The 27,196-nt window shown below is 45.8% G+C and overlaps 1 protein-coding gene across 1 annotated transcript in view; it reads right to left on the reverse strand.

Moving 5' to 3' along the window:
- vps50 (VPS50 EARP/GARPII complex subunit) overlaps positions 1–27,196 on the reverse strand; it is a 234,499-nt gene that overhangs the window by 71,280 nt on the left and 136,023 nt on the right. The window contains exon 20 of the mRNA XM_038797578.1: positions 26,508–26,614. Within this exon, the coding sequence (XP_038653506.1) occupies positions 26,508–26,614 (107 nt within the window). The remainder of the gene's footprint in view (positions 1–26,507; positions 26,615–27,196) is intronic.

Below are 27,196 nucleotides of genomic sequence, written 5' to 3' on the forward strand. Positions count from 1 at the left end.
TGTAGTTTGCACTCTGGTTGGCCCCAGAGCGTGCTGTTCTAAGAAACAATCCCAAAAACGTTCTATGAACTCTTCAACTACACTACCTTTGACAATCTGATTTTTCCAATCGATGAGTAGATTAAAAAACCCTGATTCTTGCAGTGCCTTTCTGACAAGCGGCCATTGTCTCTTCTTTTATACTCTATCCAACTGTGTAGTTACAATTAAGGGACCTGTGCATAACTCCCACAAGCACTTTAAGGGCCTCACTTGGTTTCTGGCAGGTAGACGCCTGCTGGTATAATTACAGTTGGAGCAGGGGAAGGGTGGGTAGATATCGGGCGAGTCACCACTTCAACAGTCCCCCACCTTCAAATCTACCAGCAGGGGAGAGTAAAATCCAGCCCTTTGTCTTACCAAGAGATACCAAGGAGATAGCGAAGGTATCTGTTCAGCCGTTTCTCCTACTCAGCATATGTTGATCAGGTCTCACCACTGCAGAGGAGTGCAATTAGGATGCAGGCTTGGTAGACTTGTAATTTGGTGTTCTCAGTCAGGTTGCTTTTATTCCACACTCTCTCAACTTTGATACAACAACTTTTGCAATATGGGTGCTGATTTCAGCTTCGAGTGACACATTATGGGTGATTGCGGAGCCTAGTTGTGTGGAGGTACCAACAACCTCCAGTGTCATATTATCAATGTTGATAGATGGAAGTATGGCAACATCCTGAACCATGACAATTACCTATCCTTATGCTGATGGTCAAACCAAACAGTTTATAGAGCTTGCCCATTCTGTCCATTTTCTAGTGCAGATGTTCCTCAGTATGGAATGTTTGTGTAGTATCATCAGCATAGAACTCGGATGAGATCTTGGCGCACCTTTGTCTCGAGTCTCAAGCAGAAAGATTGAACAGTTTCCATCAGTTCTGGTATATAAGTAAACACCCCCTGTCAATGAGCTGAAGGGATATGACAGCAGCAAACAAAGTAATATGCCAAAATGCCAGTGCCAGAGAACAACCAATTGACCCGACTGTGGATAAGGGTTCATAAAAACATTAAAAAATAGGAGGAGGCCATTCAATCCTTCAAGCCCGTTCCGCCATTCATTATCATGGCTGATCATTCGACTCGATAGCTTAATCCCCTTTCCCCCATTTCATTTGATCCACTTCACCTTAAGTGCCGTATCTAACATACAATGTTTTGGGCTCAAGTACTTCCTGTGGTAATGAATTCCACAGGCTCACCACTCTCTGGGTAAAGACATTTTGTCACCATCACACCGCAGATACAGGCAGAAAGGAATGGGTGACTGCCAGACAGAGCACAATAACAAGGAAGGTAGTGCAAGAGTCCCTGGGTCCATCTACCGCTCCAACGGGTTTCCCATTCTGGACACTGTTGGGGGAAGTGGTTTCTTAGGGGAATGCAGCAAGTGCCAGGGGGATTTGGATTCCTGCAGCATTGAAATCGATTCTGGGGGAGATTGGACAATTTTCACCCCAGCAGGACCGCAACCAATATCCTCGTAAGGATATTTGCTGGTGCTGTTTGGGAGGATTTAAACAAGAGTAGCAGGGGGCTGGAAACCTGAGTGGGGAGACACAAGAGGGGGAAACATGATGGAAATGAAAGAGCAAAAAGTAAGAAGCAAAAGTGGAAGGCAAAGGAAACAAGGGCTAGCCATAAATAGAGCCATAGTACAAATAATATGTGTAAATATGTTAGCAGACAAGTCAAAAGGCATTGTATTTAAATGCATGGTGCATTCGCAATAAGGTAAATCAATTAACAGCAGAAATTGGTATACACGGGTATGATATGATTGCGATTATGGAGACATGGCTGCAGAGTGACCAAGGCTGGGTACTGAATATCCAAGGGTATTTAATATTTAGGAAGGACAGACAAAAAGGGAAAGGAGGTGGGGTGGTGTTGTTAGTTAAGGGTTAAATCTGTGTAATAGTGAGAAGGGATATTGGAAGATCTAAATATAGAATCAATCTAGGTGGAGCTAACAAGCAACAAGGGGCAGAAATAATTGCTGTCTAAAGGCTTCCAAAAGGAAGTGGAAAGGTAAGGGATGGCATAAAACAGGAAATTTGAGATGCAGGTAACAAGGATGAAACAGTAATCATGGGTGTCTTTAATCTACATATAGACTGGGCAAACCAAATTATCAACAATACTGTAGCAGACAAATTCCTGGGGTGCGTACAAAATGGTATTTTAGACCATTATGTTGAGGAACAAACTAGGGAACATGCTATCCTCCTTTTGGTATTATGCAATGAGATGGAGTTAATTAATAACCATGTTGTGCAGGGTCGTTAAGGGTACAGTGACCACAACATGTTAAATTCTTTGTCAGGATGAAAAGTGAAGTGGTCCCATTTGAAACCAGGGTCCTAATTTTAAACAAAAGAAACTTTTAAAGTACGAGATGCGAGTTGGCTAAGATACATTGGGAAACTTCATTAAAAGGCATGGTGGAGGATAGGTAATGACTAGTATTTGAGGAATAAACGTCTGCATTGCAACAGCAATGCATTCCTTTCTGGCGCAGAAACATAAGTAAAGCGGTCAAACCATGGTATTAGCTGCAAAGAGGAGTCATATATAGTTGTCAGAAAAAGTAGCAAGCCTAATAATTGGGAGCAGTTCAGCAAAGGAAGACTGAGAGATTGATTAAGAGGGGAAAAACAGAGTAAGAGAGTAAACTTGCAAGCGACATAAAAGTGGACAGTAAAAGTCTCTATAATTATAAATATGAAAAAGATTAACAAAAACAACGTAGGTCCCTTACAGTCCAAAACAGAAGAATTTTTAACAGAGAACAAGGAAATGGCAGAGCAATTAAACAACTTTAGTTCTGTCTTCATGCAGGAAGACACACATAACATTCCAGAAATGGTTCGGAATCAAAAATCTAGTGAGCAGGGGAAATTGAACAAAATTAGTATTCCAAACGATGGAGAAATTAATGGGACCGAAAGCCAATAAATCCCTGTGGCCTGATAATCTACATCCCAGGTTACGAAAGGTGGTGGCTATAGAAATACTGGATGTGTTGGTTGTCACCGTCAAAAGTTCTGTAGATTCTAGAAAGGATTGGCGGGTAGAAACTGTAGCCCTGCTATTTAAAAAAAGGGAGGGAGAAAACAAGGAATTACAGACCAATTAGCCAAACATCAGTAGTAGGGAAAATGCTAGAGTGCATTAGAAAATATGTTATAACGGAAAACGTAGAAACTATCAACAGGATTACACATAGTCAACATGGATTTATGCAAAGGAAATCACGCTTGACAAACCTACTTGACAAGTAATTAGTATAATAGATAAAGGTGAACCAGTATAAGTGGTGTAATTGGATTTTCAGATGGTGTATTTGGATTTTCAGAAAGCTTTTGATAAAGTCCCACATAAGAGGGTTGTGGCAAAATTAAAGCTCATGGGGTTGGGGACACTATATTGGCATGGACAGAGAATTGCTTAGCAGTCAGAAACCAAAGAGTCGGAATAAATGGATGATTTTCAAAGTGGCAGGCAGTGACTAGTAGGGTCTCAGGCACCAGAGCTTGGGGCCCAGCTATTTACAGTATACATAAATTATTTGGATGCGGGAGCCAAAAGTAATATTTCCAAGTTTGCTGATGTCACAAAATTTGGTGGCGATCTGAGTGTTGACGAGGATGTTAAGAGGCTTCAAAGCAATTTAGACAAGTTGAGTGAGTGGACAAGTACATGGAAGATACAATGTGTGGATAAATGTAATCCACTGTGGACGGAGAAATCCACTATGGACGGAGAAACAGAATAGCAGAGTGTTATAGAAATGGTGATAGATTGGGAAATGTTGATGTGTGAAGGAACCTGGGTGTCCTCGTACAGCAGTCACTGAAGGCAAACATGCAGGTACAGCAAGCAGTTAAGGTGGAAAATGGTATGTTGGCATTCATTGCAAGAGAAGCCGAATACAGGAGCAAGGATGTTTTACGGCAGCTGTACAGAGCCTGGGTGAGACCACACCTGAGGTACGGTGTGCAGTTTTGGTCTCCTTAGAAAGGATATCCTTGCCATAGAGGGGTGCAGCAAAGGTTCACTCGACTGATTCCTGGGGTGACAGGATTGTCGTGCAAGATTGGGTCAACTGGATCTGTTTTCACTGGCATTTAGAAGAGAGGGAATCTAATTGAAATGTATAAAATTCAGACAGAGCAGACAAACTGAATGTAGGGATGTTGTTTCTTCTGATTGGGGGGCCTAAAAAAAGGGGTTTCAAGTCTCAGGAGATGGGATAGGCCATTGAGGACTGAGATGAGGAGAAACTTCTTCACTCAGGCGGTGGTGAACTGTGTGGAATTCTCTACCACAGAAGGCTGTGGAGGCCAAGTCACTGGATATATTTAAGAAGGAAATAAGATAAGATTTCTAGATTGTGTGGGTGAGTATGGGAGGATGATGTTGTGATAGAGGGTCAGCGATGATCATATTGCATGACGGAGCAGGCTCAAAGGGCTTATTCCTGCTCCTATTTTCTATGTTTCTATCATGTTATTATGGAAAGAGGATTAAGATGTATCATCTTATTTCAGCCAACAAGATTCAGATGTCAACTTGGTTCATATGTTCAGCTTCGCTTAGTTGGCAGCATGTTATGGTCTATAGGAATCGTTTTGACTCAAGCCCCAAAATAAAGTAGACTCTTCAGTGCAGGACAAGATGCCCAATTACAGTTCCCTTCCGCACCATTTGCCCAAATGTTTAGGAGGTTTACGGGGACAGTAAAATATCCTGGTGCACTTGCTGAAAAGGAGAAACTTCAACCAGCAACTAACTGATCATTCATGTCAGTGTTATTCGTGGAACATTGCTGAAGTCATGCGAGTGTACCTTTAAGAAATGAGTGTTTAAGAAATGTAACTTTTGGGACTTCCGGTTGTGGCAATGCGGAGCTAAGCCGCACGTTCGGTAGCTCCCGCTATTTTTGGACTTTCGGGCTCTTTTAAGGGCCCGCAGCGGTGCTGGTTGGACTTTTCCCCTGGTGGGAACACATCCACTGTGCTCATCTGTCAGTGGATGGACTGGACCAGGAGCGGAGCAGTCAAAAAATCGGCTTTGGAGCAGAGAAAAGTGCGAGGTAGGAAAAACAAGATGGCGGCGGGCGGGGAACCGGCAGCATGGCAGCAGTGGGTGCAGGAGCAGCAGGAGCTGCTCCATCGCTGCTTCAGAGAGCTGAAAGCTGAGATCCTTGAACCGTTTAAGGCCTCGCTGGACAAGCTCATGGTGACTCAGACGGCTCAGGGGGCAGAGATCCGAGAGCTACAGCAAAAGGCCTCGGAGAGCGAGGACAAACTCCTGGGCCTGGCAGTGAAGGTGGAGTTGCATGAGGCACTTCACAAGAAATGGCTGGCAAGGATGGAGGAGATGGAGAACCGCTCCCGTCGGAAGAAACTGCCGATTTTGGGCCTCCCGGAGGGGCTGGAAGGTTCGGATTTGAGGGCCTACGTGGTTGCGATGCTGAATTCGTTAATGAGCGCGGGGTCGTTCCAAGGACCCTTGGAGCTGGAGGGGGCCCATCGAGTGGTGCTGGTCCATTTTTACCGCTTCGTTGACCATGAGTGTGTGTTTAGATGGGCGAAGAAGGAAAGGGGAGAATGCAGAGATCAGGATCTATCAGGACTGGAGCGCAGAGGTGGCGAAGAGAAGGGCGGGTTTCAATCGGGCGAAGGGAGTGCTTCACAAGAAGGGGGTGAAGTTTGGCCTGTTACAGCCGGCTCGCCTCTGGGTCACTTACAAGGACCGCCAGCTCTACTTTGACTCTCTGGAGGAGTCCTGGGCCTTTGCCCAGGCAGAGAAGTTGGACTCGAACTGAGGACTGGGGGGCTGGGGAATGATGTACATTGTGCGGAGGCTCTGTCCTCCTTGGGATCCTTTCGTTTTTATTGGCTGTGTTTGATGTTGCCTTTTCGCTGTTCTGCTTTTTGGGGCTGTTATCTATTTATTGAGGTGCTTTTTAGTTTTTTCACTGGTGGAGGGTTGGGGAGCTGTTCGCGGTCCCGCTGGTTCAGGTGCCCGTCGTTTTCCCGCGTGTTGAGTCGGGGGGGGGGGGGGGGTTTAGGATGGTAGCGCGGGCTTTCTTCCCGCGCTGGAGGAGTAGGGGGCGGAGCTGGAACTGGGAGGGGGGAATGGTGGTTGTGTTGCATCGGGGGGGGGGGGGGGGGGGGGGGGGGACGTCGGGATGGCGGGAGCAGCCGGGGTCAGCAGGAGTCAGCTGACTTACGGAAGTACAATGGTAGGGGTTACGAAGTTAAGGGGGGCCCTAGCCTGGGGGTTGGGGGGGGGTGAGGGGTGTACCGGGTTGCTGCTGCAGGGGCCATAGGGGAACGGCTGGTGAAGGGGGAAGCTGGGGGGGGTCTGCCACCGTGGGGAACGGGCCTGGGGGGTTCTCTGGGCACGTGGTGAACGGAGGGAGAGGTATGGCTGACCGGCGCAGAGGGAGGGGGAAGACCACCCCAGATTCGACTGGTCACAGTGAACGTGATGGACCGACGAAGCGGGCCCAGGTCTTGGCACACCTGAAGGGGCTGAGAGTGGACGTGGCTATGCTCCAGGAGACGCACCTTAAGGTGGCGGATCAGGTGAGGCTGAGAAGAGGCTGGGTGGGGCAGGTGTTTCACTCGGGGCTTGATGCGAAGAATCGAGGGGTGGCGATCTTAGTTGGCAAGAGCTTGTCGTTTGTTGCGTCAAAAGTGGTGGCAGACAGTACAGGTAGATATGTAATGGTGAGTGGTAGACTTCAGGGGGAGCGGGTGGTTCTGGTCAATGTGTACGCCCCCAACTGGGACGATGCGGGTTTCATGCGGCGAATGTTGAGCCGGATCCCAGACCTGGAGACGGGGGGGGTTTGATCTTGGGAGGGGACTTTAATATGGTGCTGGATCTGGCTCCGGATCGTTCGAAGTCTAGGACGGGTAAGAGGCCGGTGACGGCCTCGGTGCTGAAGGGGTTCATGGATCATATGGGAGGGATAGACCCTTGGAGGTTTTTGAAGCCGGGGGAGTAGGGAGTTCTCCTTTTCTCCCATGTCCACAAGGCTTATTCTCAGATTGACTTTTTTGTTCTCAGCAGGGCTCTAATCCCGAGAGTGGTGGGGGCGGAGTATTCGGCGATAGCCATATCGGACCATGCTCCGCATTCGGTGGACCTGGAGCTGGGGGAGGGGAAGGATCAGTGCCCACTGTGGGGGTTAGCTGTGGGGCTTCTGGCAGAGGAGGAAGTATGTGGGCAGGTCCGTAAGGGTACAGAGGGGTATTTGGAAGCCAACGATAATGGGGAGGTGCAAGTTGGGGTGGTTTGGGAAGCCTTGAAGGCAGTGGTTAGAGGGGAGCTGATATCCATTCAGGCGTACAGGGAGAGGGGGGAGAGGGTTGAGAGGGAGAGGCTGGTGGAAGAAATGGTACGGGTGGATAGGAGGTATGCAGATGTCCCGGAGGAGGGGCTTTTGAGGAAGCGTCGCAGTCTCCAAGCGGAGTTTGATATACTGACCACCCGGAAGGTGGAGGCGCAGTGGAGGAGGGCGTAGGGGGCGGTATATGAGTATGGGGAGAAGGCAAGTCGGATGCTAGCCCACCAGCTCCGGAAGCGGGAGGCAGCGAGTGAGATAGGGGGAGTCACAGATGCAGGAGGGAACTTGGTGCGGGGTGGCAGGGACATTAATGGGGTGTTCAGATCCTTTTACAAGGGGCTGTACCGGGCGGTGCCCCCTAGGGAGGTGGGCGGGATGGACCGCTTTCTGGATAGGCTGGAGTTCCCAAGAGTAGGAGATGAGCGGGTGGAGGATCTGGGGGCCCCAATTGAGTTGGAGGAGCTGATGGAGGCACTGGGAAGCATGCAGACAGGGAAAGCACCGGGACCTGACGGGTTCCCGGTGGAGTTTTATAAGAAGTTTTCAGATCTGCTGGGCCCGCTGCTTGTAAGGACCCTAAATGAGGCGAGGGAAGGGGGGGGCTCTGCCCCGACGATGTCCAGAGCAATAATCTCACTGATCCTGAAGCGGGAGAAGGACCCCCTCCAGTGTGGGTATTACAGGCCGATTTCGCTCCTCAACGTGGATGTAAAGTTGTTGGCCAAGGTACTGTCCAGAAGGGTGGAAGATGTGGTCCCGATGGTTATCCATGAGGACCAAACGGGTTTTGTGAAGGGGAGGCAGCTGAATGTCAATGTACGGCGGCTTCTTAATGTTATGATGATGGCGTCGGCGGCTGGGGAGGCGGAAATAGTAGGAAATGGATGCGGAAAAAGCTTTTGACAGGGTGGAGTGGAGCTACCTGTGGGAAGTGCTGAGGAAGTTCGAGTTTGGTGAAGGATTCATCAGCTGGGTGAGGTTGCTGTGCCGCTCCCCGGTAGCGAGTGTGGTGACGAATGGGAAGAGGTCAGAGGACTTTCAGCTTTCCCGGGGGACGAGGCAGGGGTGCCCCTTGTCTACCCTGCTCTTCGCGTTAGCGATTGAGCCCTTGGCCATGGTGCTGAGGGATTCGAAGAACTGGAAGAGCACCGATTGTCGCTGCACGCAGATGATTTACTGTTGTACATCGCGGATCCGGGGTGGGGGGGGGGGAGGGGGGGGGGGGGTGGGGGGAGAGATGCCAGAGGTGTTGAAGATACTTGGGGACTTTTCGGGCTACAAGCTCAACGTGGGGAAAAGTGAGCTGTTTGTGCTGCACCTGGGGGACCAGGAGAGGGAGATAGGAGAGCTCCCGTTGAAGAGGGCGGAGAGGAGCTTTAGATATCTTAGGGTCCAGATAGCTAGGACCTGGGGGGCCCTGCACAGGCTAAACTTTTCGAGGCTGGTGGAACAGATGGAGGAGGAGTTCAGGAGGTGTGACGCGCTGGCACTCTCTTTGGCGGGCAGGGCCCAGTCAGTTAAGATGACGGTGCTCCTGAGGTTTTTGTTTCTTTTCCAGTGCCTCCCCATATTGATTCCGAAGGCTTTTTTCAAGAGGGTGAATAAGAGCATTCTGAGGTTCGTGTGGGAGCGGAAGACCCCGAGAGCGAGGAGGGTATTCCTGGAGCGAAGAAGGGAGCTAGGCGGTTTGGCGCTGCCCAACCTGTGTGGGTATTACTGGGCTGCGAATGTGGCAATGATTCGCAGGTGGGTGATGGAGGGGGAGGGTGCCGCATGGAAGAGGTTGGAAGTGGCGTCCTGTGTGGGTACGAGTTTGGAGGCATTGGTGACGGCCCCGCTTCCACTCCCCCGGCAAGATATTCCACGAGTCCGGTAGTGGTGGCGTCCCTCAAAATTTGGGGGCAGTGGAGGCGGTACAGGAGGGAAGTGAAGGCCTCAGTGTGGGCCTCGATATGGGGCAATCACCGGTTTGCACCAGGGAGAATGGATGGTGGGTTTTCGAGTTGGCATAGGGCAGGCATCAGGCGGATGGGGGACCTTTTCCTCGATGGGAAGTTTGCGACTTTAGAGGAGTTGGAGGGGAAGTGGGGCCTCCCCCCTGGGAATGCTTTCAGGTATATGCAGATTAGGGCGTTTGTGAAGCGGCAGGTGGCGGAGTTCCCGCCGCTGCCGCCTAGGGGGGTGCAGGATAGGGTGCTCTCGGGGACGTGGGGCGGTGAGGGTAGGATCTCGGCAATTTATCAGATGATGCAGGAAGAGGACGAGGCCTTGATGGAGGAGTTGAAAGCGAAGTGGGAGGAGGAGCTAGGGGAAGAGATTGACGATGGGACGTGGGCAGATGCCCTGGGGAGGGTGAACCCGTCCTCTTCTTGTGCACGGCTCAGCTTAATTCAGCTGAAGGTGCTGCATGGGGCGCACATGACGGGGGCCAAGATGAGACGATTCTTTGGGGGGGGGGGGGGGGGGGGGAACAGGTGTGGGAGGTGTTTGGGAGGTGTTCGGGAGGCCCAGCAAACCACACCCACATGTTTTGGGCATGTCCGGCGTTGGAGGGGTTTTGGAAGGGGGTGGAGGGGATTTTGTCCAAGGTGGTCGGTTCCAGGGTGGAGCCGGGCTGGGGGCTCGCGATCTTTGGGGTAGCATTGGAGCCGGGAGTGCAGGAGGCGAGAGAGGCCGGTACCCTGGCCTTTGCATCTCTAGTAGCCCGGTGTAGGATTCACTTACAGTGGAGGGACGCGAAGCCCCCAGCCCAGAGGCCTGGATCAATGACATGGCCGGGTTCATCAGGCTGGAAAAGGTTAAGTTTGCCCTTAGAGGGCCGGTACAAGGGTTCTTCCCATGGTGGCAGCCCTTTCTCGATTTCCTGGCGGAGGGTTAGAGGGTGCTCAGTCTCAGCAGTAATCCGGGGCGGGGGGCTAAGGAGGGGTGGGTTCGGGGATTGTTAAGGGGGTTTGTTTTTGCGACGGTGTGTTGTGCTATTTTCTTCTTTTTTGTATTGTTATTAGTTATTACATAGAACATAGAACAGTACAGCACAGAACAGGCCCTTCGGCCCTCGATGTTGTGCCGAGCCATGATCACCCCACTCAAACCCACGTATCCACCCTATACCCGTAACCCAACACCTTCCCCCCCCCTTAACCTTACTTTTTAGGTCACTACGGGCAATTTAGCATGGCCAATCCACCTAACCTGCACATCTTTGGACTGTGGGAGGAAACCGGAGCACCCGGAAGAAACCCACGCACACACGGGGAGGATGTACAGACTCCGCACAGACAGTGACCCAAGCCGGAATCGAACCTGGGTCCCTGGAGCTGTGAAGCAATTGTGCTATCCACAATGCTACCGTGCTGCCCAAATTCTTTGGGGGTTATATTTGAATTGATGGTTGCTAAGATGTTCACTATGTTTCAAAAAGGTTAACTTGAGTTCATAGAATAGACATTGTTTTGCTTTAAAAAATACTTTTCCATTTCTGCTGTACCACACCTGTAGAGTGGGCCGTGTGCTCCCCATTCCACAATCTAGTAAAAGTTGTGGGTCAGGTGAACTCCATGATACACTTTGGGGCTCTCTAAACCTGGCCCATGACACCGATATAAAAACGACTGCCACATTTGCTGATAGAATGGTCATGGCTTCTGAAGTGATCATTTGTGAAGCATTGAGATAATTTGTGAAGCAATGACTGAATAATTATTCTCTAATTGAAGTTTGGTTTTGTGGCAATTAGACACCAAATAATGATTATAATGAAGAGAAAGTAGTTAGTTAAAACTCATTTCACAAATGTTTAATAATAGAAAGCCTGATGGTGCAGAAAAGAACAGACTTCTATCATTAGATCTATGCTCAATTAAATCTCAATAAAGGACCTATGGTTCCTCTCTACAAGGGCAATATAAAATAAATCTGTACAATCTCAGGCCAGTTCTTATTGGTAGATCTCAAAAATATCCAATATCTAAAATAGAAATGTAGCACACAGTTCTTCTGTTTTGGCTCCAAGTGCTCCCACAGCAAGGAATCAGGACTATTTCCCGCTGGCATTGGGAGTGCTGCGCATGTGCCATTCAATGGTATTAGAAACTTGCTTTCAGAGGATTGGGTTTTTTGCTAAACTTGGGTGGCGGACATCAAGCAGAGGGAAAGAAGATATAGAAGAAAACGGTGTTGGGGCACATGGCAAGGTGATGGGCACGTGGAATGGGAGTGGGGGAAGATAGATCATGAAAAGGAAGGCGAGGGGTAAGCGAGGGTGAAAAGGAAGCGGATGGAAAATTCTGACTCGCTGGGTCAGAATCTTGGAATTCACTCCCTAAAAGCACTGCGGGCGTATCGACATGACAGATTGCAGCAGTTCAAAAAGGCAACTCACCACCACCTTCTCATGGGCAATTAGGGATAGGAAATAAATGTTCATTCTCCAATTCAGGCTCTATTCTAAGGTGAATGCCCATTCAGTGCATCCACGTTTGGTAGCAAATTCAGCCTGGAGCCCAGTTATCAGTGGCGTACCGCAGGGATCAGTTCTGGGTCCTCTGCTGTTTGTGATTTTCATTAACGACTTGGATGAGGGAGTTGAAGGGTGGGTCAGTAAATTTGCAGATGATACGAAGATTGGTGGAGTTGTGGATAGTGAGGAGGGCTGTTGTCGGCTTCAAAGAGACATAGATAGAATGCAGAGCTGGGCTGAGAAGTGACAGATGGAGTTTAACCCTGACAAGTGTGAGGTTGTCCATTTTGGAAGGACAAATATGAATGCGGAATACAGGGTTAACAGTAGGGTTCTTGACAATGTGGAGGAGCAGAGAGATCTTGGGGTCTATGTTCATAGATCTTTGAAAGTTGCCACTCAAGTGGATAGAGCTGTGAAGAAGGCCTATGGTGTGCTAGCGTTCATTAGCAGAGGGATTGAGTTTAAGAGCCGTGAGGTGATGATGCAGCTGTAAAAAAACCTTGGTCAGGCCACATTTGGAGTACTGTGTGCAGTTCTGGTCGCCTCATTTTAGAAAGGATGTGGAGCTTTGGAAAAGGTGCAAAGGAGATTTACCAGGATGTTGCCTGGAATGGAGAGTAGGTCATACGAGGAAAGGTTGAGGGTGCTAGGCCTTTTCTCATTAGAACGGAGAAGGATGAGGGGCGACTTGATAGAGGTTTATAAGATGATTAGGGGAATAGATAGAGTAGACAGTCAGAGACTTTTTCCCCGGGTGGAACACACCATTACAAGGGGACATAAATTTAAGATAAATGGTGGAAGATATAGAGGGGATGTCAGAGGTAGGTTCTTTACCCAGAGAGTAGTGGGGGCATGGAATGCACTGCCTGTGGAAGTAGTTGAGTCGGAAACGTTAGGGACCTTCAAGCGGCTATTGGATAGTTACATGGATTAGGGTAGAATAATGGAGTGTAGGTTAACTTCTTAAGGGCAGCACGGTAGCACAATTGAGGATAGCACAATTGCTTCACAGCTCCAGGTTCCCAAGTTCGATTTCGACTTGGGTCACTGTCTGTGTGGAGTCTGCACATCCTCCCCGTGACTGCGTGGGTTTCCTCCGGGTACTCCGGTTTCCTCCCACAGTCCAAAGATGTGCAGGTTGGGTGGACTGGCCATGAAAGATTGTCCAAAATTCTATGATTAACCTAGGACAAATGTTCAGCGCAACATCGTGGCCGAAGGGCCTGTTCTGTGCTGTATTTCTCTATCTATCTCGATCTCTAAATGGTGTGTGCAGAGGTTTTACTGTTAATAAGATAGGTAAAATATTATTCCAGTTAAATATTGGCATGACTGAAGCCATTGCTTTCTGTCCTTGTTCAAACTCCCATGTCTCAGCTATTGACTTCTTCCCTCTCCCAGAGATTAAGTCCTTTCGCAACTTTCATCTCACATTTTTAATGTAATAATCTTAATTGTCACAAGTAGGCTGACATTAACACTGCAATGAAGTTACTGTGAAAAGCCCCTAGTCGCCATATTCCGGGACCTGTTTGGGTACACGGAGGGAGAATTCAGAGTGTCCAAATTACCCAACAGTACGTCTTCCAGGATTGTGGAAGGAAACCGGGGCACCCGGAGGAAACCCACGCAGACAGTGACCCAAGCCGGGAATCAAACCTGGCACTATGGAGCATTACATTATGCTACTGTGACCACGAGATGAGTTTCCGAGCTCTTACTCATGTCATTACTCAGACTTACTTATTTCCACCTCAATAATATTGCTCGACTTTGCCCACTCAGCTCATTGGCTGCTGAAGCCTTCATTCATGCCTTCTTTACCTCTGGACCCAGCTATTCCAATGCACTCCTGGCTGGTTTATCACATTTTGCCCTCAATAACCGTGAGGTCATCCAAAACTTGCTGACTGTACCTTAAACTCACAGCAAGTCCCATTCCTTTTCACTCACAGGGTCACTAACCTACATGATTTACCTATTAAGATTTACAAATGCTAATCCAGGTTTTAAAGTCCTTCTATGTTCTCCCCCCACACCCCCTCTGTAATTTCTTCTAGCCCCACAACTCTCCGATATATTCCACTCCTCCTCATCAGGTCTCCTATGCATTGTCATGGGAGTGTCTCCAAAAGAAATGTTTTGTCTTATCACATGGCTTCAGTGATGTAATTGTGTGGGTGGAGCTGGGCTGTGGCTCTGAGTTTTACTGTAGTAGTTTAGGCTTGTTCTGGTGGCTCCTAGTTTCTTGCTTTTGTTTTCACATTTGGCTGCTGCGTTCAGACAGACAAGTATCTTGGAGTTTACTCTAACTTAAGTTTAAAAGCTGTTTCCAGATTACTTGATAATTGCTTTCTGGAAGGAATTCAAATCTGCTGCTTTGAAAAGGAAACAAGATGTATACCAGGTCTTGAGTGCTGTGTGCTGGGCCGCACCTTTGAAAAGTGTTTCTGGTTTGTGGGATCTTGTTACTAAATTGGAACAGTTTAAGGGGGAAATTTATTAAGGGTCATAGAGTACTGTAGCTGTGTGGGGTATTTATATTGGTAGTTGATAAAAATGCTCACTGAGTGTTTATAAAAACGTTAACTGAATTCGTAGAATAAATATTATTTTTGATTAAAAGTGCTTAAAGCCTCTGTTGAAAAACATCGGAAAGGCAGGCCCTTGTGCTCATCGTAACCAAAATCAATAACAGTTGTAGGTCAGGTGAACTCCATGATATACTTTGGAGTTTTCCAAACACTGGCCCATGACAGCATCCCCAATTTGTACCACACCATTTGTGGACACGTCTTCAGTTGCCTAAACTCCATATTCTGGAATACCATCCTTACACCTCTCCATCTCTTTTAAGACGCTCCTTAAAACCTACCTCGCTGCTTAGGTTTTTGTCGTTTGATCTAATTCTCCTCACTTATTTCATTGTCATAGGTTGTTTTAGAATGCCCTATGAAGCACCTGGAGAGGTTCCATTACATTTAAGATGCTTTAAGTTGATGTCTAGATTTAGATTAATTTCGATTTTTTCGTCACGTGAACCGAGGTACAGCAAAAAATATTGTTTTGTGTACATTTCAGTCAGATTGTTTCATACATGAAAAACATAGAACAAACGATAAATACCCAATGTAAATATCTAGACTTGGACATCGGGAGAAGCATACGGAGTGTAGGACTACAACAGTAGAGAAGATCGTAGAGAGATCAGTTCAGTCCATAAGAGGGTTATTCAGGAGTCTGGTAACAGCGGGGAACAGGCTGTTTTTGAATTTGTCAGTGCGTGTTCTCAGACATTTGTATCTTCTGCCCGATGGAAGAAGTTGGAAAAGAGAATAACCCGGTTGGGGGGGGGGGGGGGTCTTTGATTATGCTGCCCGCTTTACTAAGACAGCGGAAGGTGTAGATAGAGTCAATGGATGAGAGGCAGGTTTGCGTGATGGACTGGGCTGTGTTCACGACTCTCTGTAGTTTCTTATGGTCTTGGGCCGAGCAGTTGTCATACCAGACTGCGATACAGCCAGATTGGATGCTTTCTATGGTGCATCTGTAAAAATTGGTAAGAGTCAATATGGAAATGCTGAAGTTTCTGAGGAAGTACAGGGGCTGTTGTGCTTTCTTGGTCTTAGCGTTGACGTAGGTGGACCAGGATAGATTGTTGGTGATGTGAATACCTAGCAATTTGGAGCTGTCACCCACCTCCACACCATTGATGCAGACAGGGGTGTGTATGACACTTTCTGAAGTTGATGACCAGCTCCTTAGTTTTGCTAACATTGAGGGAGAGAGTGTTCCCATTGCACCATGAACTAGGTTCTCTATCTCCCTCCTGTACTCGGATTCATTTTGGTTTAAGATCCAGCCCACTACGGTCGTGTCATCGGCAAATTTGCAGATGGAGTTTGAACTGAATTTTGCCATAAAGTCGTGTGTGTATAAGGAGTATAGTAGGGGGCTAAGTATGCAGCCTGGCGGGGCCCCAGTATTGAGGAGAAAGTGTTATTGTTTATCTTGACTGATTGTGGTCTATATGATCAGAAAGTCTTGGATAGGGTTGCAGAAGGAGGAGCCAAGTTGTAGGTTTTGGAGTTTGGAGATGAGCTTGGCTGGGATTATGATGTTGATGGCAGAACTGTAGTCAATGAATAGGCATCTGATTTAGGAGTCCTTGTTGTCGAGATGCTCCAGGGTAGAGTGTAGGGCCAGGGAGATAGCATCTTCTGTGGAATGGTTGTGGTGTAATGCGAATTGCAGCGGATCAAGGCATTCTGGAAGTATGGGGTGGATGCGCCTCATTACCAATCTCTCGAAGCACTTCATAATGTGTATGTCAAAGTCACTGGACGGTAGTCGTTGGGGTACATTGCCTGGTTCTTCTTTGGCACCGGTATGATAATAGTCTTATTGAAGCAGGTGGGACCATTGGAACGGAGTAGGATGAGGTTGAAGATGTCCTCGAACACACCCGCCAGTTGGTCCATGCAGGATCTCTGTGCACTACCAGAGACTCTGTCAGGTCCCATTGGTTTCTGTGGGTTCACTTTCAAGAAGGCCAATCTGACTTCTGAAGCTGTGTCGGTATGTATGGCTGTGTCGGAGCCTGTTGCGGTAGGTGACAACGGTTTGTTGGCTTCCTGCTTGAAACGAGCATAAAATGCATGGAGCTCATCGGGGAGGCGGTGCACTGCTGCCGGAGAATCTGCTCTGCTTTGTTTTGTAGCCAGCTATATTGTTTAAGCCTTGCTACAATTGGCTAGAGTCCATGTTGTTAGTCTGTGACTCCAGCTTAGTCTGGTATTGTCTCTTGACGTACCTGATGGCTTTGTGGAGGTTGTACCTAGATTTCTTGTATAGGTCGAGGTTGCCTGTCCTGAAGGCCTCAGACCTGGCCTTCAGCGGGGAGTGGATCACCAGGTTAAATCATGGTTTCCGGTTGATGAACATAAGTACTACCTTCTTTGGTATGCAATCTTTGACACACTTGCTGATGAAGTCTGTGAAAGTGGTGGCATATTTGTTTAGGTTGGCCGCTAAGTTTTTGAAAATGGGCAAGACAACTGACTCCAAGCAGTTACATAGGAGCTCTTCCGTTGCTTCGGACCAGCATTGCATGACCTTCCTATCCGGATTCGTCCGCTTAAGTTTCTGCTTATGTGCCGGGAAAAGGAGCACCGTCATTATGGTCCGATTTTCCAGTGAGGGGATGGATTGGCAGGCGCCTTTTCTGTTTATGTAGCAGTGGTCAAGGATTTTTTTTCCAATTAAGGGGCAATTTAGCATGGACAATCCACTGACCCTGCGCATCTTTAGGTTATGGGGGTGAGACCCACGCAGACACGAGAGAATGGTCAAACTCTACAGTGACCCAGAGCTGAGATTGAACCCGGGTCCTCAGCGCCGTGACGCAGCAGTGCTAACCCGTAGTGGTCAAGGATGGTGGGCCCCTGGTGGGACAGGAGATGTGTTGGTGACATTTTGGAAGTACACTCTTCAAGTCCCCAGCCAAGATGAACAAGGCCTCCGGGTGTTCTGTTTCACCACTTTCTCCAGCGGTGTACAACTCATCAAGCACCTTCTTCACTTCCACCTGGGGTGGGATGTAGACCACTGTGATGATGGCAGAAGTGAACTTCCGTGGGAGATAGTATGAGCAGCACTTCACACTCTGGTAGTCTAGCAAGCAATTCACCAGGTTCGCAACATCTGAGCACCAGGAAGAGTTGACGAAGAGGCAAACACCCTCCACCTTTCACCTTGCCCGAGGACGCCGTGTATTCATCTGGTGAATTGAGAAGTGTCAGGTTGTACGGCACAGTCTGGTGAGGCAGGAGTGAGCCATGTCTCCGTGAAACAGAGCACACAACATTCTCTCACTTCCCTCTGGGAGGCAAGTCTAGCGTCAAGCTCGTCCATCTTGTTTTCGATCGCTTGGGTGTTTGCGGAAGTACGCTCAGGAGAGGACACTTGAAACCGTGTTGGTTTAGTCTCACCTGCAGACCACCGCATTTCCTTCACTTCCTAGGTCGGCAGCTGCTTTTGGATGGTCCCGGAATCTGATAGAAGTCTGACCTTGTGTAAGGCAAGTGGTTGCGTCCGGGGGGGGGGGGGTCCTGGGCTCTGGTGGTGGTTTCCATGGGTTTGGGGGGTGGGCCGGTAAGTTTGTGATCCGGTCGGGCCCAGAGGTTCCGTGAGGAGGGTCTACCTTTTGATATGTTCGGATCCTCGCAAGGGGTCCATCTCTTCCCTTCAATTTCGCCACACAAATAAAGAAATAACTTGCATTTCTATAACACCTTGAAATATCCAAGGAAGTCCATTGTCCTCAGATATTTGGTGTTTTTACAGTCAATGAAATAATTTTGAAATGTAGTCATTTTTGTGATGTAATAAACACAACAACAAATTTTGGAATAAGCTCTCCAAAACAGCAATAAGATAATGACCACAGTCTGTCTTTTTAACTGAGAGCTGCACATTGGCCAAGAGACCAGGGACTGCTTCCTCGTTCTTCTTTGCATTAGTGCCAATGGACCTTTCACAGCCATCTGAGAAAATAGATAGAGCTCTGAGGCTTAGAGATAGACCATTCAGCACGTAAAGCCTGTTCTGCTATTCAATGAGTGGGATGGCTGATCTGTACCTTAACTTAATCCACCACCCTCCTTTTATACCCAGTCTTCCAAAGGTCATCCGATCTCAGATTTAAAATGATTAACGGTTAACATCTGATCTAAAGATGGTACCTCTGACAGCACAGCATCCCCTCAGCAGTGCACTGCAGTATGAACCTGGATGATGTGCTTAAATCTCAGTGGGACTTGAGAGACTGCAACCAATCAGTGGCAGTCTGAATGCTGAAGGACATTAAGCGATTGGGAGTTTTTGAAACAAATCAAATAGATCACATAGCTATGTGAGAAGAGTAAGGTTAGTAAGAACAGGAGCTTACAAAATGTTGACTTCTTGAACACACTGAACAATGGCCCAAGAGATTTGCTGCAATATAGAACTTGTTCCAGAATTCATGTTTCACCATCAAAACTAATTTATGAAATATTGTTAAGAATTTAATTCCAAGCTTAACACTTGATTTTCGATGAGTTAACTGGCTTCGGATGGAAGGGCAATAAGAGAAAGTAGTGCACCTAGGCTATTGCTCGGAAAATCAGTACATCAAACAATCTTTGGATTTCAAAAAGAGACAGAGTTCTCGGAACGTTAACTCTGTTCCTCTCATCACAGATGCTCCCAGACCTCAAGAGAACTTTCCAGCACGGGGGGAAGGAAAGATCAAACTAGGCAGATTGTACTGGCCCCCAAAATAACATGAGAGTTAACTCTCATTCTGTACAGCTGAAGATTAGTTCCTTTGAATGACCAGACTGAATCACACCCACCATCAGTGCCTTCAGGAAAGATTGAAGCTGAGACAATTGATCCTCAGTTTCTGTATTGAGCAGCTATTAGCTTCAATACAGTTTGTTGCAAGTAGCTTCATGGCTTAGGACATTTTGACCAATTTTCCACAGAAAGAATGAGGGAAAAAGTGCTACTTTACATGTTGTATTAAGCCCAGTATATCCTTGCCAGTAAAATGAGAGTCTGAGAAAATAGGTAGTGAAGATGCTTAATGAGTTACCTTTGAAATTTCCTCATTTGGATTGCAAATAAATAATTCACTTTCGTCATAGTCATCAAGTTGTAGAGGTTTACAGCATGGAAACAGGTCCTCAAGCCCAACTTGTCCATGCCGCCCAGTTTTAAGCACTAAGCTAGTCCAAATTGCCCGTATTTAGCCCATATCCCTGAATACCCATCTTACCCATATAACTGTCTAAATACTTTTTAAAAGACAAAATTGTACCTGCCTCTACTACTGCCTCTGGCCGCTCACTCGACACTCACCATGTGTGTGAAAAAATTGCCCCTCTGGACCCTTTCAGGGGGCTTTTCACATTAACTTCATTGCAGTGTTAATGTAAGCCTACTTGTGACAATAAAGATGATTTATTTTCGTATCTCTCCACTCAGCTGAAACCTATGCCCTCTAGGTTTAGGCTCCCCTACCTTTGGGAAAAGATGTTGACCATCTACCTTATCTATTCCCCTCATTATTTTATAGACCCCTATAAGATCACTTCTAAGCCTCCTACACTCCAGGGAAAAAGAGTCCCCAGTCTATCCAACCTCTCCTTATAACTCAAATAATCAAGTCCCGGTAGCATCCGAGCAAATCCTTTCTGCACTCTTTCTAGTTCAATAATATCCTTTCTACAATAGGGTGACTAGAACTGTACACAGTATTCCAAGTGTGGCCGTACTAATATCTTGCACAACTTAAACTACATGTCCCAACTCCTGTATTCAATGTTCTGACCAATGTTTAATTTAGGAATTACAATGATTAAGTTGGAAGTTTGAAAAAGCTCTTTCTGCATGGCAACAGCCAGAAAATAATGCAGATTCACTGACAGAAACAGGAGAAAATATAAAGATAAAGGTCAGATGACAAGGAGGTGCTTCTGTTACATTCCTGTATTAATCAATTGTGCAAATAGATTAAAAGGTAGTGGATCAACGTTTTTAAGATTGCTGAAGGGACAACTGATACCACCAACTCTAGAAAGTCTCTACAGCAGGGATAAATTAGCTTTGAGATTGTTGGTGCCGATGACTATTTGCTGACTTAACTCAAGAAGACTTTCACCTGATTTCGGAGTTGCAAGTTCAAATTCTACTTTGAGTCCATAATCTCAGAGGTACTGTTCAGAGAGTGCTGTATTGTTGAAGCTGTCATAGGGGCTGGTTTAGCTCACTCGGCTAAATCGCTGGCTTTTAAAGCAGACCAAGCAGGCCAGCAGCATGGTTCGATTCCCGTACCAGCCTCCCTGGACAGGCGCCGGAATGTGGCAACTAGGGGCTTTTCACAGTAACTTCATTGAAGCCTACTTGTGACAATAAGCGATTTTCATTTCATTTCATTTTTCATTTCATTTCTTGGCGCGATCCAGTAACTGAGGTGGAAGAGGGTGCACCACTATTTAAAAGAGAAGTTGCCCTGGTGTCGAGCGTTCCAGCTGTTATCCTGTTCCCAAGGAACATAATAAAAATAGACTAAATGGCTACTCCCCTCAAAATTGCAAAACATAACTCTACTCTCTAGGCTGCCATACTTAAGTCACTCACTGCATGAATTCCCTTTGAGATGATGGGGAGATTATGTGTGCTATAGCCTTTTTTTTACGAGGAGAAATGAATGGTAACTGTGTCCAACTTCATAAAATTTAATTTTCGAGTGAAGAACAACTTGGTCCAATAAGAAATAGGAGCAGAATTAGGCCATTCAGCCCATCGAGTCTGCTCCGCCATTCAATCATGGCTGATATGTTCCTCATCTACTACCTACAATGTTACAGACCGAGAGCTGGATGGTGATGCTCAACTCCTCGGGACACTGAAAATCGGATAGGAAATGTAGCAGGAGAATTAGTTTACTCAGCGAGCTGTGAATATTAAATTTTTTTTACCAGATGGCTGTAAAAGCTCAGTCGATCAGCATATTCAAGGCTGAGATTGATTGATATTTAGGTACTAAGGGAATGAAGGGCAGCACGGTAGCAGAGTGGCTAGGGCAGCACGGTAGCAGTGGTTAGCACAGTTGCTCCACAGCTCCAGGGTCCCAGGTTCAATGCCCGGCTTGGGTCACTGTCTGTGTGGAGTCAGCACCTTTTCCCCGTGTGTGCGTGGGTTTCCTCCGGGTGCTCCCGTTTCCTCCCACAGTCCAAAGATGTGCAGGTTAGGTCGATTGGCCATGAAAAATTGGCCTTGGTGTCCAAAAAAGGCTAGGTGGGGTTACTGGGTGACAGGGATAGGGTGGGGTGCTCTTTCCAGGGTCCAGTGCAGACTCGATGGGCTGAATGGCCTCCTTCTGTACTGTAAATTCTATGATTTGGGGATAGGATGGAAAAGTGGATTTGATATAAAAGTTGAGCCATGGTCTTAATGAGCAGCAGAGTAGGTTCTACTCCTTGTTTCCGATTCATTGTTGCCACATGACAACAATGTTTTTGTAGTTACCTAAATTGCGACAGGAATGGTTGAACAGCTTAAAATATTCAGTTTAATAAATATTCTGAAAATCATTTTACAGATCAGGTGTCAACAACGGCTCAGTGGTTACACTATCAGCTCAAAAGCCAGACGGTTATGGAATTAGGCCTCATTTCAGATACTTGAACATATAATCCAGTCTAACCCTACAAGGCGGTACTGAGTGCTGCACTGTCAGATCTGCCATCTTTAAAATTAGACTTACACAGGTCCCAAATCTGCTCTCGGGTAGATACAAAAGTTCCATTAACGCTATGCGAAGAGCAGAAAATGTTTTGAATGTCCTGCCCATTGATTTCTTCCTCTAACAACTAAAAAGATTTTCTTGTCATGTGTTTCATTGTTGTTGTTGGTACCTTGCAATGCACAGATTGGCAGGCTAATTTCTTATATTGTAATAATGACTTAATGTCCAAAAAATTATTGGCTGTCAGTGCTTCATGATATCCTGAGATTCACACCTTCTTTATTCATGCAGTTCGTTTCATATTTAAACATATTCAGTTTTGTACACTTTGCGTGCTGACACATTCTGAAAGATTAAGAAATGTGACAAATAAATTGGCAGTCGATCACCAAGAAATCTCTTATTAAAGTCCCACTGATTAACAGGCTTTAGAATTTGATTTGCATTCTTCCCATTGAGAGTTTGGACCATCACTTGCCCACTCTATTGTTGGTATTTAATTATTTGTCGCTTAAATTTTTCTCACCCTTCTGTTGTGTTCTGTACTCTGGGATAACACAGGCTGCAATTCGATGCAGCTTTGACCAAAAGATACTCCAGACTTTGAAGTAAGTTTAAGGTGATTTATTGAACCATTAGCACAGTTCTCTATGAGTTCGACTCTCCTGTTAATCTTGCTATAGTAACTCAGTCTAACTAACCAGTCTGCTCTAAGCCACGTGGTGGGTGTGATGCTTCTGATCTGCCCCTGTCCTACTGTATGCATGTATGCCCTGTCCTTTTATATGGGTTGTGTAATGTAAGTTGTAGCAAACTCATCAAAGGACCAAAATGAAGTGGACATGTTGGAACAGGACATTCCATTTTAAATTGGCAGATCAGGCAGACAACTGAATCAAGACAAACAGGCCATGAGTCATGAAACAGCTCAATCTCATTCAGAGACCAGAGGCAGTTGAAATGCAAATCACTTGCGGCCCCGGCCAGAAAGACTCAGAATACCTTAATGGGATAACAATTAAAGTTATCTCCAGCAACCATTGTCAAGAGACCGGGGCAGTTGAAATGCAAATCACTTCTTGTCCTGGGCAGACGGAAGCACAATACCTTAATGAGATAACGATTAAAGTTGTCTCCAGCGACCATTGTCAAGAGACCAGTAGAAACCAGAGACATTGCAAGCTTTTTGTAAGGGCACTGATTAAAATCAAATTACATTATGACACATTTTGATTGGGGAACTTGATCACTTCCATTCTGTCAACAATCAGAAAGGCTTCCTTTGTCCCGGAACTCACCTGTGGGAGGGTCAGTGTTTGACCCATTCAGGGTTTTGCCCTTAAAAAGTCAAGTCTGAGGAACTGTGGAAGAACTCTACTCCCCTGCAAAGACCTCTACTCCCCTGCAAAGAACTCTACTCCCCTGCAAAGAACTCTACTCCCCTGCAAAGAACTCTACTCTCTTGCCTGACACACACTTCGCCTGGCTGAAAACAGACCATGAGAACTGAAGGAGCAACAGCCGCAAGGACCGGCCAGCTTGGAAGAAGATCTAAAGAAATCTGTGTCAACATTTTTTTAACTATCCTGTCCCTGGAGCGGTGAGTATATTCCTCCAGCTCACAGAAAACTCCCAATTAGTATAGCTTGTTGAGGTTTGGGGTGGGTGAATGAATATATCTGTGTATGCGTCACTAAAGTAAATCTGTGTAAACTGTAAGAATTTTCGATGTGCCGTTTAATCTCTTGTTTTACACATAGTATTTCATAATTGGTGTGTGTGTGTCTGTGTGGGTTCATCCGAGTTGCAGAAGACTTAATTTTTCTTGAATAAATCAATTATTTTTAAAACTACCATTATTGCGGTCTCACCTTTCTTTCACTGTCCGCTCTGGTCAAGTCACAATAATTGCCAGGACATAATCCCGTAGTCAAGGACCGGAAAAGGGAATTCGAGCGCCTCGAACACGCTCACTCAAGAGAGGCTACTGGTCAGGAATAAACAGTGGTCCCTCTTTCTCGTGAAGTTGCACTAGTGGGGCGCTTCCGGGTGACATTTCACCATCACAGGAGAGACTCACACAGGCGTAGGTGGTAGTCAAGGTAACTGGTGTGGCATAAGGACAACCTCACTGGTTAGGTATAAACAGTGAGACTTGTCCCCTCTCTCTTGTGAAGCTGTCCCAGTGCGACACTTCCGGGTCGTGGTTTTTAACACCTGCAGGAGAGAGACACCCACAGTTATCTGTGACAGCCAATACCAGCCTGTTGTGGAGTAAAGGAAACCCTTTTCTTTACAGTAATGCCCCCTTGTGGTAATGCCACCTCTGGGCGTCTTGACTGCTCATTGGTTGTGTCCTATTCTAAGTGTTCATTAGCTGCATGTTTGCATATCATGACATCCGAGTGCTCCCTCTAGTGGTTACTTAGTCGTAGTGTATTTACATTAACCCCTTGTGGATATACGGTGATGTATATCACCACACCTTCATTCCGTCTTGAAAGCAACAATTCACGAGTGGATCCAAATCAATTACACGAGCTACTGAGGCTGGTCTCATGATAAAATATTTGAACAACACTCTTCTTTCAGCGCACAACAATGTCAGAACAGCTCTGCATCATTTTTACAGTAATATCAGAATTTAGAGCAGCCCAGCATTTTGACAATGCCTTGCAATGTTTCTGCGTAAAAAAGGTAATCATGGAATTCTTTTACATTTGTACCATACTGAACTATGCAGCATTTTACTTTACTTCCACATGTACAATGAACATCTGGAAAGGAATGGTTTCATGAAGAACTGATTGTCAAATCATTTTGTGTAGTTGGAAAGCCTCAGAAGAGCCCTGTGTCAAGTAGTGCAGCGCACACAAAAAATGAATATTGCAAAATAACAGCGTGCAACTAGATCCCAGAATAATGCCAAAGGAAGTATTTACTTGCTCTTTGCTAATTCAACTACATTGGTTAAATACCTTGCAATCCATCAGCATTAATGCACGCGCATCTGTCATAATTTAGTCTATTAAAAATATAAACAAAGGGTTTCTCAAGTTATGGATATTCTTGGATAGTCTTTCATATGCCAAAATATGAAATCAATTGTAAATTTAGTATGAAATAACTATGCAACTAAACAATCGGATGTTCACCAACCACTGACTGATGACCACCAGATGTTAGCAGCATGTTTGCACCATTTGTTTTGTTTCAACATTCGTAAATCAACAATGTAAACTATTAATTCACTTAACGCTGAAAACATCCTTTGCAACAAAACTGAGTCCTTGCTGATTCAAACAATATTCAAAATTTCTCTCGGAAAAATGTTGAGGTGGCTAGTTACAGCATATTGTCTCATCAAGGAAGCATTGAAAAGATGGTTACCTTGCTGCAAAATGTAGGTTTTAATTATGTTTATATTTAAAGGAAATAATTAGGCTGCAATTCTACTTGCTTAAAATATTCTTGGCCAATTGCTTCACTGAATAGAGGCAAATCTAAAATAAAATTCAAATGGAGTCAACATATCACATGTCTTATCTATCAAACAATATGTTGTAATCATCAGTGAGCGATTTTAATACTTTGATACAACACTGATGATGAATCCTTTAGATTACTGGAGCTCAGAGGACCATCAACATTTTCATTCAATGCATGTTCTGAAAAACCCATAACCGTATCAGATTCACTATAAAGTATCACCCTTGGGAGAGATGAAATCAGCAAATATTCGTAGATAATGTTAGAAAGCAAGAAACTCATACACCCTTAGTTTGACTTCCCAACTTCAGTGAATTATTTTACTCCTAATTCCATGAGCAGCATCAGTTATGCCAACAGTTGCTTTCTCAGTTTGAAACAGTAAACCTTAAATATCAGAAGGAGACAGCCTGTCAACCTGCAACATAATAAAAATGTACAGGCACTTCACAAAGGAAAAAAGGAACGTACAAATTTGTGGTTTGCTTCTCAGTCTCCAAAGGTCAAACAGATTAGTGTGGAGAAAACTTTGAAAAGCAGAGTAAGAAGTAGAGAGGCTGTGGGGCTTAGCCACAGTTGCCCTTGATTATTTATGACTCTGACACAGGTGGTGAAGTGGGCTGGGGGTACGGAGAGGCATAGAAAGCTACAATCAGCGGACTGGAGGGCACAGATGAGAATGCAAGTTGCAAAGGTAGGCTGGACAAGGTCGTGGAGAGAGAGTTATGGATCAATAGAATGTGCTGGGAGGAGGGCTGGGGGAAGTGAGGGGACAGGACACCATTTTAAGTCACAGACATTGATTACCTGTACAAGGCATTCAATTAACTTCAACTAAATGCTTTCATACTCACCAACAAGCCTTATTACATTCAAAGTAGTGTTTGTTAAAATGAGTGTATTGCCCTTGTTCAGATAGTAGTCCGACTTCTTCCTACTTTTCAGGGTTTCTTTGGAAACACTAATTAAAAACAGCAATTTAATTACTGTAGGTCTTTGAGAAGTGATTTCATGAGCTGCTTTAGAAAGCAGCTGTTAGACAGTGTGGCATGGCATTATCAGGCTGTCAATGTACATCAGTATTTATTTTGACAATTATCTCTTACAGTATTGCAATTGCCAATCAATATCACTTTAGTGAGAAGCAATTTTGTTTATCAAGTAGATAATAAACCACTGCAAATGAAATGTATTTATGTTAAAATGTTCATCAAATGTTTGAACATTTGCCTAATATTTCTTACATCACTGCAAACAGAAATTCATCTTTATAAATTTAGCTTGGAACTGTATTTCCCCATGAACATTAAAAATGGTGACCAAAACCAAACTACCTGATGGTTAGATTCTTTGATCTTCAGCTTAGCCAACATACAGAGACTTGGATCTAGGTGCTAATTAAACTGTTGGAGGATCTTTCAAATTCTATGAGAGTTTACTTGGCTCAAAACCAAACTACACCACTTTAAGCAGACATGAAGGATAAGATTCTTCCCTCTGTACAGTAAGTGATGTGGTGGACAAGGAAAGTGGTGTTTTCCCC

This window comes from Scyliorhinus canicula, chromosome 5 (assembly GCF_902713615.1).
Source record: "Scyliorhinus canicula chromosome 5, sScyCan1.1, whole genome shotgun sequence".
Lineage (NCBI taxonomy): Eukaryota > Metazoa > Chordata > Chondrichthyes > Carcharhiniformes > Scyliorhinidae > Scyliorhinus > Scyliorhinus canicula.